Here is a 15,902-nt window from a genome sequence, read left to right on the forward strand (position 1 = left end):
TTTAAAGGGACTGTCGTATCAACCAGAAGCGCTAAACAACCTATCCAAAGTTTCATTGAACGTCGAATAAAGGAGAAGCAGTTCTTTGCAAATAGCAATGAGGAGAACGCCACGCACTCATACAGTGAGAATGAACCCTTATATATATATACAAGCTGACCCGGCAGACTTCGTACTGCCTAAATCGACAAACAAAAGACCTAAACTTTTGTATAAAATAAATTTAAAACAAACAAAAGGAATCCTTTTCTTATTAAAACAAATAAAAAAATACTCGGTATGAATGAAATTATATTATTATTTGCGGTATTTCCTGAAATACTGGCTATTTATAAGGTTACAATTTGGTATTGACAGACACATCAATTCTCCAATCCAAATCCAATATGCGCAATCCAATTTAATTCCAAGGATTAATTGTACAGCGGGACGTTCCTTCCTTTATTCCTTTATGCAGATTCGCACCACACATCCACGTGGTTTTAGTCCTGTCACGGTCGCCATTATGTTCGGTGTACTCCTCAACTAAGCTCTCTTGATATTAAAACTTCAGGATAGTACTCGAACTGAATTTATTATTAACTTCTACAAATAATGTGTAAGGAATATAATATATACTATTTCTCTTAATTATAAAATCTCGGGTCGTGTCGCCGCTACGATTGTACGGTGTAGTCTGTTCGGTACCGGAGCGGGGATCGCCACGTAGGCTTGACGCGAGAACCGGTCATGCAGGTGTTCTAGTTGCGCCAACACTCAGTTATGAACTAGGTATTCATTATAAACTATTATTTTAATTTGATTTCTGAACGACGGGGGACATATCAAAGAAGAATCAAAATCGTTGTTTTTATTTAATTCCGAGCATTTTCATATTCACTCACCTTTTAAACCATCTCTGGACTTCCACAAATAATTCAAGACCAAAATTAACCAAATCGGTCCAGCCGTTCTCGAGTTTTAGCGAGACTAACGAACAGAAATTCAAATTTATATATATATATATAGATATATACATATATATATATAATACTTGGACAGATGTATAAAGTGACAACAACTTGTTATGCCGAATTCAGTCTCTAATGGGTCTCGATATTTGTGCAATGGGAAACTATTTTCAACTGAGAAAAAGCGGATGAGGTGTCCAAGTCGAATTGTTTATTTATTATGTATGCCCTTTAGATATGTAGAGTAGATTATATGTAGAGTCCTTTTTTATTAGATAGGCTAGGTATACCTAGCATAAAAAAGGGGTGATTTATTCGGTGGTTTATTTTTTTGTGAAGAAGTTTTGAAGAAATATCTTATGACGAGCGAACAACTTCTGCTACCAGAGAATACAATGACAAATATCACCTTCACAATAGCAACAGCAAAAAACGAAAAACTTACAATTACTCCACGGACTAGTAAAAAAAGATCTTATTTTACTCGTCCGTGAATTACTCAAGAAAAAAGAATAAATTGACACACATAAGGTGACAGCAGAAATATAAATACGTCAAAGAACAAGAACTTTCTTTTACATAGTTAAACGTCCATTTGACTTTATTGAATCTAGTAGAGTTGTGAATTAGTAGAAAGAAGCTCGTGTCTAAAAAAGATATCAATTATTTGTGGCAGCGATGGATATAGCGTTCACGTATAATAAGAAGCGCTTCGACTTCGGAAAGCAGCCATTGTTCTGCGAGCAAGGGCCGGAGATGTGCGACACTATCTCTACCAATGTGGCGGAACACAAGCACTACATATTACGCAACCCGGTACACCAGCCCACGCAGAACACGCCTGTTTTCTCCAAGAACTATGTTAACACCGTACGGTCAGTATTGTTTAGGGTTTCGTTTGGAATCGTGCTCGTTAAAATGGTGCCTTTATTTCCAGCTTAGGTTAAGCTGTAAAGAAAGGCAATTAAAACCTATGGGATTTTTTTTATAGAAGACGAGGACAAACGAGCGTATGGGTCACCCGATGCTAAGTGATCACCGCCGCCCGCATTCTCTTACAACAACAGGAGCGTTGCCAACCCTTCAAAAACGCGCTTTTTTGTAGGTACCCATGCCGTATCGCCCTGGAAACACCGCACAAGGAAGCACATTTCAGAGCTTTATTGTTTGTGAATGTTCGGTTAAGACTTAGTAGCACGTATTGTGAGGTAAAAATATTGTAATTGATAGAACTTTAGTACTAGTACCGATACTGCAATTTTTTCTGGAACAGTGCATTACCTCGTAATAAGAGTGGTATCATTATAATCGCGGACTAAAGCTCTATCAACTACAATATTTTTTTACTTATATTTCTCCTCGAGCAGGAACGCGGAGCATTGTTATGAAAGAGTTTTTTTATGACGTTGAGCTGATAGCAATTAAAACGAATTGCCGCTCAGGATTCTTGGCAAACCCAAAAATTCTAATCGGCACTACAACTGGACTCGTTATCTTGAGACATAAGATGCTAAGTCTCATTTGCCCAGTAATCTCACTAGCTATGTGGCCTTCAGAAGGTAACACAGTAAGGCTTACACATTACCGCTTCATGGCAGAAATTGGTGCCGTTGTGGTAATCATAATCTAACCGACATCATGTGCAAAGGAGCTTCCCATTGGTTAAGCCTTCCATTTTTACCTGCACCTCTTATTAATATTTATTTTCTCTCGATTTTCGTATTCATATATGTATTCTATGTTTGTAGGTCGGTAATGCTTTTGTTATTATTCTGATATTATAAAAGAGTTGTTTTTCCTCTTTCTTCATAAAAAAACAGATAGGTATTTCAGATGTTCATGCGTGGCTTATTTTCACTTTTCATCGGGTGATCCACTTAAACCCTTTTATTTAATAAATTTGAAGTCAATTATTGTGAACAGGGCAGAATACACGACAACAGGAATCAATCATGCGGAAGGAGGCTGGCCAAAAGATGTTAATGTCGTTGACCCGGAGGCGACCCAGCGCTATCGCAGAAGGATTGAGAAAGAAGATAACTATATACACTGCGTGATGGGCTCCGCTCCGGTACGATTCTCAGTACAGCGGCCACTTACATATAACTATTTACTAGGGGCGTGTATATCCACGTATATCATATAGGCAATTAGGCCTACCTTGTAACCAGCCTTAATAAATATAGTGATTAAGTTGGTTTAGTTTAAATTTGTTACATTATTTTATAACCAAACATTAAACAAACTTATAAGCTTTTTCCTTACGCTACATACTGAGCACCCACGGTAAGCAATCTCTATGTTGCATATTCCAAAGCTCAACTACTACTAGTTAGATATACAGTGCCTAACTTGCTAGAAAACTAAAGGAGGCCCCTGCAATTTAGTCATATTAGAATCGAGCTGCTATGAGAAGTAGGAGTTAGATTTTTATGAGGTAGAAGGACAAACGAACATGTTATTCATCTAATGGTTAGTAAAAACAGCCGACCATATTAATCTCTGGGAATATTTGGCATTGGCGACCTTTGCGATGGTTGTATGGGGCTTTTAAGGTACCCATGTCCTATGGGGTCCATAACAGCAAATAGAAACCGCGGCTGAAAGTTCATCTCACAGTTTGATTGTAAAAGAAAACTTCTTGAGTAACACAACTCGGACGGCTCACATGCAAGCTTAAGAAATTAAATAAAGACTATATTAAAGTCTCATAATATGACGAAATAATGCTGCGGGTTCACTTAGGTGGAAGGGGATTATCCAAGAAATATCAGCATTAACGAGTAGGGCTCAGAAATCAGCCCCTAGCAGACTGGTGGGTAACAGAAGTACTTCTAATTTTTTCTCAAAGTAGTGCTGCATTTGAACTGTTGTGTACCGATTTGAAGTATTCTATTCTTATCTCTGGGTGAGCATTGCACAGCGATCGAATGTTGATACGACTTAGATGAATTCAAAATAAAAAGCTTTTATACATTTATGTCTAAAAAACACACTTATGAATATCAAACTAATATAAAATAATAACATTTTACCATAAAGTAAAAACGCTTTGGAAAATATCAGTGATGCATCATTTTTTTAAGAAATATGTAACTTATATTTTTGATAAAATAACATAATTTTTAATGACAGCTTGACACAGGTACTACAGGCACATGATTAAATTAAACGGTACTACAAGCCCTAAACCAACCATCGATTTCCTAACCATAATGGAATCGCCGACTGGATTTATTTATTTATTTTTTATTATTTTCTTAAAAAAAATAGTACAATGAAAACTTAAGACTAAGATGCGCTTCTTATTTACGATTAGTCTACTGTTAATTTTAATTAATTAATCTACGCTTTACATGTTCCCTTACTAAAACCTATAAAATAGTTGGGCTCTCTTGTACAGGGAATGGAGCACTACGTGTTCCAGAACAACGCTATTGACATGTACCGCACGTATTATGCGGAGATGGCGACGCAGCCCGCTGTGGAGCGAAGTAGTATGCGGAACGTAAACGTGTACAGGGACGCATCTGGCCAGCGACCCATCACGTCTGTCTGCTGGCAACCGGAAGGAGGACACTACTTCAGCGTCACCTACACGGATGTAGACTTTAACCATAAAACGCGCGCATCTTGCAACTCCTATATTTGGAATGTAGAGAACGCGAACAATCCTGAAATCGTTCTGACTCCTTCATGTCCTCTAGTCGACCTTCAGTTCAACGGTCGAGAACGCGAGATACTCGCGGGGGGACTCATGAATGGACAGGTGGGCGTATGGGATCGCCGCGTGGGGGGCGATGCCTCGCTCCTGTGCGCGCCGCATGTGGCACATCGCGAATTCGTACGGAACGTGCTTTTCGTGAACGCCAAGTCGGGACAAGAGTTTTTCTCCGGTGGCCCGGACGGAGTTTGCAAATGGTGGGATATGCGCAACATGGAAGCACCTATTGACGAAATGATCATCGACGTCGTTAAGTCATCATTCGACACTCAACAGATGCAGAACGCGAATGGTATTAGCGCTTTGGAGTTTGAACAAACAATTCCTACTCGTTTCATGGTAGGCACAGAAAATGGTTTTGTAATTGGAGGAAATCGTAAAGGCAAAACACCTATGGAGAAACTACCAGCTATGGTAAGCGGTGTATTATATTTTATATTTATCGAGGCTTAAAATTAGAACTATTATTACAGTGGGGCTAAAAGCATACGAAAGTAATAAAAACTTCATAAAGGCACAGTAGACATATGTACAAAGGTGAGGTTTATAATACCAAATTAAAACACAAAAAATCTATATTATCTGTATACAATTTAATATCAATAATTTTTTGCTAACTTAAGAAATTATAATAAGAAAAATATTCTTTCATCGTGTAATCGGGTTGAGAAGGGCCCCAGGAATTCAATAATTTATAATATATACAATAATTTACACTTTTATGACGCCGCGTACGATAAAAGTAATTGTTTTATATTTTACCGTATCTTTAGAAAACCTTTATGAAACTTACAAAAATATATAGATTTAACATTTTTTTTTCAACGATGATTCATTCTTTCTAGTGTCTAGATAATACCATAATAATTGTTTAATAAAACAAAAATTTTAACAAATATTAATTAAAGTAAATTGAAAACAAATATAATTAAATATATTAATTATTAAAAAATATATATTTTATTTTGTTCACTGTTGCGTCAGTGCGCCCATATAGCGGGGACGTATTTTATACATTTCTGAGATGTGGATCTTTTTTGTTGACAATTTTCTTTACTTTATGGATCTTTTCTCAAAACTTCTTACACTATTCTCTAATATGAACAGTAATTTCAAAGCTGTGGGTGTCGGTGAAATTATAGATAAATGAGACATTCCGTCTCTAAATTTTAGGGTGACGGGTATAGTGCGATTCTGGGGGCCGTATCGCATTATGCTACGCCTTACGTTTAGGTGATTTTGTGATGCGTTGTGGCTCAGTTTTTTATATGACATTAAGGGACGAGACGAGCAGGACGTGCAGCTGATGGTAATTGATACGCCCTGCCCATTACAATGCAGTGCTACTCATGATTTTTGAAAAATCTCAAAATTTCTGAATGGCACTACAACTGCGCTCGTCACCTTGAGACATAAGGTGTTAAGTCTCATAAGCCCAGTAATTTCACTAGCTACGGCGCCCTTCAGACTGAAACACAATAATGCTTACACATTACTGGTTCACGGCAAAAATAGGTGCCGTTATGGTACCCATAATCTAGCATCCTGTGCAAAGGAGCCTCCCACTGGTAAAATAATCAGTCAAATAATATAGTCACTTTTATGGGCAATGTTTCCCTTCCGTAACTTGTAATAATGGTGTTGACAGTTCCCGGCGCATCTCGGTCCCGTGTGGCGAGTGGAGCGCAACCCCAACTTCCTCAAGAACTTCTTGACGGTGGGCGATTGGTGCGTGCGCGTGTGGAGTGAGGAGTGTCGCGAGAGTTCCATAATGATGTCGCCGCCGCAGCGCCACAAAGTGACGTCAGCAAACTGGAGCCCTACTCGACTGTCGCTCATGCTGGTGACCCGGTGGGACGGGCTCCTGTCCGCCTGGGACCTGCTCCGGCGCCAGCACGAGCCTGCGCTCACGATGCATGTTTGTGACGAGCCTTTGCTCACTGTCAAGATGCACGAAACGGTTATAAACTATTTAAATAAAATACACTATTGAAAGGAATATAACGCGAATTTTAACAACTTATAAGCTTAAAAAATTTTGCCTCGTATCAAAAGTTTATCGCAAGCCAAGATATTCACGAACTAAAACGAAGATAACACGACTTATGGACCTTCATGTAAAGATTATGCTCTTATCGCAAAAGCCAATGCATTTCTTGACATCTGGTATTATTCTAAATTCGTTTTACCGTCTTCTATCCAGCTTGTCTAGCGAAAGGCATCATTCCCAGGGACGAGAGTAACCTCACAATAGTGACACGGAGCCATCTAATTCGATACAAACTCTATGGTCAAATCTACGCAGCGTTTTACTATTGCGGTGATACGAACATGGGCTCTGGAGGAGATTCACGCTGGGGACAAGCTGAAGGGCTGCTTTCACCATTGAAGAAAACGCGAAGTAAACACGCTTAAAGCTTTGACTCCTATTAAATTGATATAATATATTGCTTATGAGTTATGACATGTAAACTCGGTTTTAGTGAACACGCTTGAAATGTGTTAGTGAAAACGCTTTGTCTTTAATCGAGATCAAGACTGGTATTTGAACTAGTTTAAGTAGAACTAAGTTTTATTTAACTCAGTTTGTATTGTTTTATTATTATATGGCGTCTACTATAATGGCCTTCGATCCGACAATACTCCGGCAGAACTTTCGTTGTTTTCTTTTCGTGTGTTATTCTATATTTGTTATTAGACTAAAATCGTTACTAGTTATTTGTCTATTTGTTAGAGAATATTATTTGAAGTATATCGAAAATTATTTTGGTATTTGCATTATATTAATAATATAATGATAAAATATATTCATTTCCAATCTGCTATCAAATTTGCAATATGGGATTATAATTCAATCAAACGAAAATAATTATGGTATGGATTTCGCTGAATAAAAAGATGTATCATATAAACCTCAATATTATAATAAAAGGCTTATAATAAGACTTTTTAACTGTAAATAAAAAGTTTGTATAGCAAACATTTCGTTACAGTACAGCCAGTATATTTAGGAATTCGAAAGGAATAACATTTTGAGGATGAAAATACCTTTTAGACCATAGTTAGTTGACTGATTAAAATAAATATATTCAGTCAACTAACTACAATAATTAGGATTGGTGTGATTACAACGGTGAGTTGCGTACACAGAATTTATTTATGTGATGGCAAGTGGGATATGAATGCTTACTATTAATATCCTAGTAATATCTTCCCTTTCTTGGCGAGCGTCCGTGCAGAATGGGTGGTTGCTATGCCAACTTAATGGCTGCCAGGCATGTTTCAGTATGACGATTCGATGATAATAGAATTAGCAGACGTCTCTCTTTATGACATGATTATTCTCATATTAAACATTTTATTGAGATAAAACCTTTAGTTGCGAATGCAACGGGCAACTACTAGTTTATTTATAAACTTATATATAATATTTTCTTTAGCGATCCGTGGGTAGGGGTGACCACTAAACGTTTAAATTATCAATAAGTCTGATTCACTCGTATTACTTGACAGGGTTTGTTTGCGGCATGTGGCAGCCGTAAGGGGAACATCTACATGACGGAGCTGTCACAAAATCTCGCGCAGTCTGACAAGAACGACAAGTCTCTACTTACAGCGGTACGGCACAGCTTGCATCTGTTCCTCATCTGTTTTTTTGTCACTCAAGTGTTTTGATAATGTGGGGAAATGCTGCTTCATAGTATTTTTGTGCTCCAGAAGAAGGCTATTAGAGCAATTTATAATATGCGACCAAGAGACTCGCATCGGGAAAAAATGAAGTTTATAAACATCCTAACACTTCCGAAAAATATGAGTTCATTCATTTCAAGAAGAAAGAATAAACTGTAGGTAAAAGTATGTACTGAATGTACTGTTGGTTACCTAGGGTTAGGGTTGCGACTCACCGAGCACAAGTTATAATGTTAGTACACAAGACATTAAGAAATATAATATCTTAAAGCTTCTTTGACATACAAAGCTTATTATAGTAGTTATAACAGATTATATAACAGATAATAAAGCATGGCTCTTGTCTGACTCTGTACAGGCGACCTAAAATTGTATAGTACTAAATTAAACTCCGGAACGCATCGTATTCGCCGCAGTACGGTAGCCAATCGTCAGTGATGACTTTTTTCCTTACTGAATCTCATTCGAATAGGTGTTTAATTATGATTTCTTGATTGAGTATTTCTTACAAAATGAACCCGTTTGAGGTACTCGCTAACGAAACTGCAGGCATAAGCTAGGAATAAATAAAGTTATTTGATTTTAAATTATCTTAGTCTCTGTTTCGTACTCACGTCAAGAAACTATTGTGGGCAGATGTTCGATCGAGAAAGCAAGCGAGAACGGATACTGGAGGCACGTATGCGTGAGATACGGCTGAAGCTCCGACAGGCCGAGGAGGGCATCGTCAGTCCACAAGGCTCTCTAACTGATATGGAGTTTGCTGCCGGCGACAAAGATCTCTATGAGGCCACCACCGAATATATGCAAACCGTCAAAAAAGAACTAGCTTCGATGTAAAGAACGCATATGCCACCATCATTAAATCTTGTCTCAAATATTACTTTAGTGGCGGTACTGTTAATTTATACAGATTGTGTATAGTAGTGTCACATGACAAATCTTGAGCGCTGACAATACATTCTCATAGTCTCATACTTACATTGAAGCCTTCGACAGAATACATCTAGTCAATATTATATACTCATATCATTAAATATACAATACTTATACTATATTATTAAATAAATAATCAATCTAAAAATTTGTATATTACCTGACTTTGATATAAATATACAAGTCCTATATTAATAAAATGAATTCCATATTACCTAATGAAATCATGTTTTTATTTATTCAAATCGATAAATACTTATATATTTTTAATCTATATAACGATATTGCATCTTTCTGTGTAATTTGACTAAACATTACATTTGTTTTCTTAGACTTGTAGTTTTTGTAAAGCACTGTAATAAATATATTTCACTTATACTTACACATTTTTTTGTATGTAAAAAATAAGTTACTTTATTATCTATAGAATTATATGAAAAAAAAAAATAATTTGTTTCAATCATTATAAATTAAACTCCAACTTACCGTAACGATCTTGATTCTTAGAAAATACAATATCAACGATAAATATAATGTAAGCGCAAAGAGTAGGTATATCTATATGTATACATAAAACAAAGTCGTGTTAGTTACACCACTTATAACTCAAGAACGGCTAGACCAATTTTTTTGTTGTTTGTCTTTTTGGATAATAAGAATTAAAATAAGAATTATTGGACTTTAACTGTAAAGTATTATTAGGAGACAATATTTTGAACCGGTAGGTATAACTAATATTTACTATTTCTTATAAGCGAGAAATCTACAAATGAATATAATATATTATGATATATCTTAATTCTAAATCAAAAGGCGTTGAATATAATCTGAATATCAAATACGTGTGCAAGCTACAACTAGATATTTTATTTAAATTTAAAATTCCGCTCATTGAATATCGAGGTGAGGTGCGTGACGTGTTGTGCCGTGTTGCCAAGACCGTGTCTGATGTCTGTGTTGAACACGTTGAATGTATCTCCGAGCGATCCATGTTCTCCTGGTACACTTGCTTACGCGATTGACCGGTGCGAAGGCCATTTATTCCCCGCTACATAATTACGAGTCAAGTAGTGTAAAAATAGACACTCCGGTCACATGAGTAACTAGGTACCGAGGATAAGCTTCTTACGGGCAGGCAAAATTGTTACATTTGGGTTGACACAAGAATTAACTTCTTGTGTCACCCAAAATATGAAACAATATTATCAATCAATTAACATAAATTAAACAAAACACTTTTATTACTTTTTTTATTGGGTTTGATCATCGGTATTAAATAACCCTAAATGCAATGTTTTAAACATTATAAACTTCTATTAATATAAATTCACAAATTACTTACTGTAAATTTTTTTTGTAATTTTTGTTTTTTAATAATGTATTGTTTTTTAACGTGTATATGAAAACTAACGGGATACACTTGCATGGCATATCAAAGACACAATCTTTATCTCACTTCTAAAATACCTTACGGCCGTTCCCATTATTCAGTCTATCTCTTACTTGAGATAAAAATCGTAACTATCGTTGACTTTTCTGTCCCAATAAACTTATCGACGGTAACTCACCTTATCCGTACACGCTGTCTGTCAATGGGACGACGTATAGCTTACCAGCGATAGAATTTTGTATGGAAATTTCAATTGACGCGTCCCATTATAAAGCGATAAGAATGACTTATTGCTTATATTCGGACAGCTTCAGATTATTGACAGCTAATTACTGACAGAAGAAGGTAGTAATTTATCTCTATCTGTAGATAGTATATTTCGAACGGCCGTTAGTCACCTCTTTCAACACCCATGGGCCTCTTCTTTTTATGCTCCAGGGAAGCACTAGGCACATATTTATTTCATAGACATAGACAGAACGAATTGAAAGCAATAAATAAGAACCATGTATTGATAATAACGTATCATTTAAAATCCTTTTTTAAGCTGAAACAAATATTAAAAGTTTCATGATAATGTGTTGAGGAGTTCCCTCGTGACCAGACAGTCCTATCTGGAGCTGATAGTGAGGTGGCTTCGTGGTGAAGTCCATATTTGGCAAACGAAATAAAGAAAACACATTAGCAATGTTGAGATTAGCATTAGAATGTTCTAATCTGGTAAACTTACCAGGAGAACATGGATAGGTCGGAGATATATTCAATATACGACAGTGTTGCAGCCGCAACCGTCTTCACGACATACGTCACACATCTCGATCTTAATTCAGCAAAATTTAATTTTATATATAAGATATTTAAAGTTGTAGTTTACACACGTGTTTGATATTCCCCTCAAAAAACATGTTCAACAATTTTAGCGCCTTTTTCCCTTTAAATGAAATTACAGTGAAAGCCAAACTGCTTAATAAAATAAAGTTAGGAATGTGAATTAATATATTCTTGAAGTATAATTCTTTAAGCGTGACTTGAGAATATCTCAAATACTAACGTTCTGTACACTAAGGGTAGCCAACAAACCACCACCACCACCTTGTATCACATATACGTCGCTTAAGAAAGACAGTTGAAGTTAAGACAGAGTGTGCGTTAATGTGGCCGATAAATAATAAAATCTCTTGTCTTGTTATAAAATTTGATTGTCTTTTTGTATTGCCATATCGCCCATTTGTTTATTTTATAAAAAAATAATTATTAATTCTACGTAACCCATCAGTCCACCTCGTATTGGATCGGTTATTCGCTATTTTTTTTTATGAAAATAAGGGACGAGCCGAGCAGGACATTCAGCTGATGGTAATTGATATGCCCTACCCATAACAATGCAGTGCCGCTCAGGATTCTTGAAAATCCCCAAAAATTCGCTCGTCACCTTGAGACATAAGATGTTAAGTCTCATTTGCCCAGTAATTTCACTAGCTACAGCGCCCTTCAGACCAAAACACAGCAATGTTTACAAATTACTGCTTCGCGGCAGAAATAGGCGCCGTTGTGGTACCCATAATCTAGCCGGCATCTCGTGCAAAGGAGCCTCCCACTGGTGATGGTATTTATGGTGGTGGTATTTAGCTAATTATTCGATTATACACACTTGCGCGACTTCATTATGTCCTGTCCACATACAAATAACGACAATTAATTTATGTTTTTGATCGTAAATTTGAAACCATTTTATCATGTTAGGAAATTCGGTCATGTCCCGCCATTTTAAATATTTTTTTCGAGGTTAGTATTAAATCATAATAATAGATTTGAGTGCACAAAATATAACTGCAGTGATTATAAGAGTGATTTAATGTAGCTCACCACGTTTTAATGATAAAGATATATATTAAAATATAGTATATGTAGTGTATTATTATATAATGTAACAAGTATTGAGAAATCGTTTTTTACTAAAATCGAATATAACCTAATTTTTTTGGTCTAATCACTATTTTTTTAAAGATTAATATCAAAAAAAGCGCGTACACCTTCCTTAAAGGCCGGCAACGCTCCTGTGGTTCCTCTGGTGTTGCAAGAGATTGTGGGCGGCGGTGATCACTTAACAACAGGTGACCCGTATGCTTGTTTGTCCTCCTATTCCATAAAAAAAAACCTAACTCATAATTTAATGAATTTATAATGCGAACTAAAACATATTTCATAGTTGAATTTAATTTGCATAGTTAAATTTAGTTCATAGTTTCCTCGTGTTCCGCCGAAAAGCTGTCCCTCATGCAACCAGCCAGTGATCTGAAAAATAAAACGTACCAACTGCAGGAATCGTTGGGGAAATTTCAAGCATGTCCATTTCACATACAATAAATGTACCAATATTAATAACCGCGTACACCACACCTTAAACGCCGATCCTGTGATTTCTCTGGTGTTGCAAGAAAATGTAGGCAACGGTGATCACTTAACACCAGGCGACCCCTACGGCTCGTTTGTCCTCTCCATAAAAAAAAATTGCGAAATCTCAACGTGCAATGGAGAGTATGTTGGGATGAAAACTTTGTGACAGGATAAAAAATTCAGAGATAGGAAATATAACTAAAGTCATAATAACTCGCATGGACCACCAGTAATCGAGCTGGACTGGACACGTGCTAACTACGCAGTTCAATAGAAAAATTGAGCAAGAAAGTTACGATTTGGTATCCCAGAGATGGTGGCACTAGAAGAAAGGCAAGACTAAATGAATGATGAAATGGGAGGCTTATAAACGACTGACTGTAGGGCCATATTGGACAAGGGTTGCGAATGGTAGAGCTCAATGGAGACTGTTGGGGGATGCCTCTGCCAAACGGCGCACCGAGCTGAGGGATATTCTATAAAAGAAGAAATTTCGCACGACACGCCACAAGTTAGGATATCATCCCCACCATCTGGATGTGTGACGGTCCTCCACAATGCGGCTTACAAGGTGCTTTCTTCCACGTACTACAAAGCTGTGTAATGAACTTCCTTGTGCGATGTTTCCGGGACGATACGACATGGGTACCTTCAAAAAAAGCGCGTACACCTTTCTTAAAGGCCGGCAACGCTCCTGTGATTCCTCTGGTATTGCAAGAGATTGTGGGCGGCGGTGATCACTTAACAACAGGTGACCCGTACGCTCGTTTGTCCTCCTATTCCATAAAAAAAAACATTTGATCAGTTATTTTTGATTTAGTTTACATTTATTTATATTATCGAATTATTTATCCTCGTTTCAGAAATAAAAGGCTTTTTAATTATTAATTTAATATTCAAATACTAATAAATAATACAATAATTCCAGTCAACAGTAGATAAATGTTCTTGTGAGTCACCTGATTAAAAGCGATCACCGCTGTCTGTCTGTAACTTGCTTTTCAATGAAACACAGACACTTGCGAGCCTTCAAGAAGCTATGAGTTTAGGAGTCTTCCATTGGGTCAGTGGGTCCTAATAATTTAATAACGTCCTAGGATAAAAAAATGTTTATAATTATATTATGTTTACAATTGAAATTATAAATATTTTACGAAGAATGTTACTATTATAAGTCATTATTAGGTTCTTGACTTTCTCTTTAATTCTTTTTTAATGATGAAAAATTAAAATGTTCCTGGTACTCCGTCATTTCATTTAACTGATTATTAATTCATTTTATATTCTATAAAAAATTCATCAATTCCACGTTCATATTTTTGAAATATTCACTTATAAAATAAAATAATTTACCACTATTTCATTCATCAATTCATCATTTTAGTGGCTAGTATTCTTATCACCGCAGCTTTGAAGTCCAGGCAGACGAAGATGAGAAAATAAACCCGATTATTTTAAAACAGGTCACATATCATTATAGGTACGGTTACGGAGCGTTGCTACGGACGCACTGGTAGCTTGCATATGTGGTAATGGACTGTGAGCTTGTATATGAAATACTGCGCACTTTCGATTTCAATCAGCGCAGTTCTAGGTGTCATGTTATTGATCCAGCTCTGGAACAGTTTATCTTCGCTGCTTTATGAGCTCCTGGTCATCTGATGCACGAAACATGCACCACGTTCCTGTTGCAATTGCAACGGGAAGTTGGGAACATGAGCACTGGCCAATTTTAAAACTTAAATAAAACAAGCAGTATTTTTGTTCTCTCCTCATTACTTGAATTAAAAATTTATGCTGCAAATAATTGTTGTAAAGACGAGGTTTAATCACCCACAATCAATTAAACAATTGACGTATTATCGTCATTATCACAAGAGTGCACCAGCAACAAACAATACAACATCCGAAGCTCAGATGAATTCAAATTGAAAGATTATATTATACCTTTATTCACATCTGATACAAATTGAACTTGAAAAGGTCAAATGAGATAATTCCATGTATAAGAGCCAAAGAACGTTATTGACAAGAACGTTCAATCATAAAATTAGAAACTACCCCCGGGTGTACTGTAATAAATTATAAAATAGATTGATATTATTTCCCAAGACTTAATTTAATTATAGTATTTTATTCCATTATTGCAGCAGGAGTACGATTTATGTTTAATGTGCATAATTCAGATTATGTCGCGCTTCTCACTCACACTACCGAAGATGACTGAGTCGCCTACAAGGCTAGATAACTGCAAGAAGTATAATTGGATCTTGTATTGACAACACATGCTGTTCCATTCATTATCTAAAGCCCACTGAACAAGTATGTCAATGCACACCCGCAAACCACATTCACCACAACAAGGCAGCGGCCGGCAAGAAATGGGTTCCACTTATGCATACAACTGTTATCGCTAGGGTTTGATTCTCTTGTGACGGTCAGATAGACGTGAATATTTTGAAATCAAGCTCTGTTATAAGAGACACTTAAACCATGCACTATGTATCTGAATTACTATTTTATGTAGATACAATTTAACCACAAATCCAGATATACTTTTAAAGGCAAACAGCTCGAGGGATATATTCTAATATCAAAACAAAATTTGTAAATTTGTAATTACATTCTTACACACATTGTCAAAATTTCAGCTCTTTAACTATTTCCGTTGAAGAATTACAAACCGCTCATAGACAGACGGACGGACAGCGGAGCCATGATGATAGGATGCGATTGGTTTCTGTTTATCTGCATGACCCCTAAAAAGACGTTAATGAATATTATATATGTGTGCAGTTTACGAGTAAAACATTTA

At 36.3% G+C, this 15,902-nt stretch overlaps 1 protein-coding gene across 1 annotated transcript; it reads left to right on the forward strand.

Moving 5' to 3' along the window:
- Nucleotides 1–1,569: 1,569 nt before the first annotated feature.
- LOC126978762 (dynein axonemal intermediate chain 2-like) lies at nt 1,570–9,508 on the forward strand. Its single transcript, XM_050827814.1, has 6 exons — nt 1,570–1,825; nt 2,874–3,021; nt 4,354–5,088; nt 6,323–6,634; nt 8,188–8,292; nt 9,001–9,508. Exons 1-6 carry the CDS (start codon nt 1,629–1,631, stop codon nt 9,202–9,204), a joined length of 1,701 nt encoding a protein of 566 aa, XP_050683771.1. The 5' UTR covers nt 1,570–1,628; the 3' UTR covers nt 9,205–9,508.
- The last annotated feature ends 6,394 nt before the right edge of the window (nt 9,509–15,902 follow it).

This window comes from Leptidea sinapis, chromosome Z (genome assembly GCF_905404315.1).
Source record: "Leptidea sinapis chromosome Z, ilLepSina1.1, whole genome shotgun sequence".
In the NCBI taxonomy this organism is placed as follows: Eukaryota; Metazoa; Arthropoda; class Insecta; order Lepidoptera; family Pieridae; genus Leptidea; species Leptidea sinapis.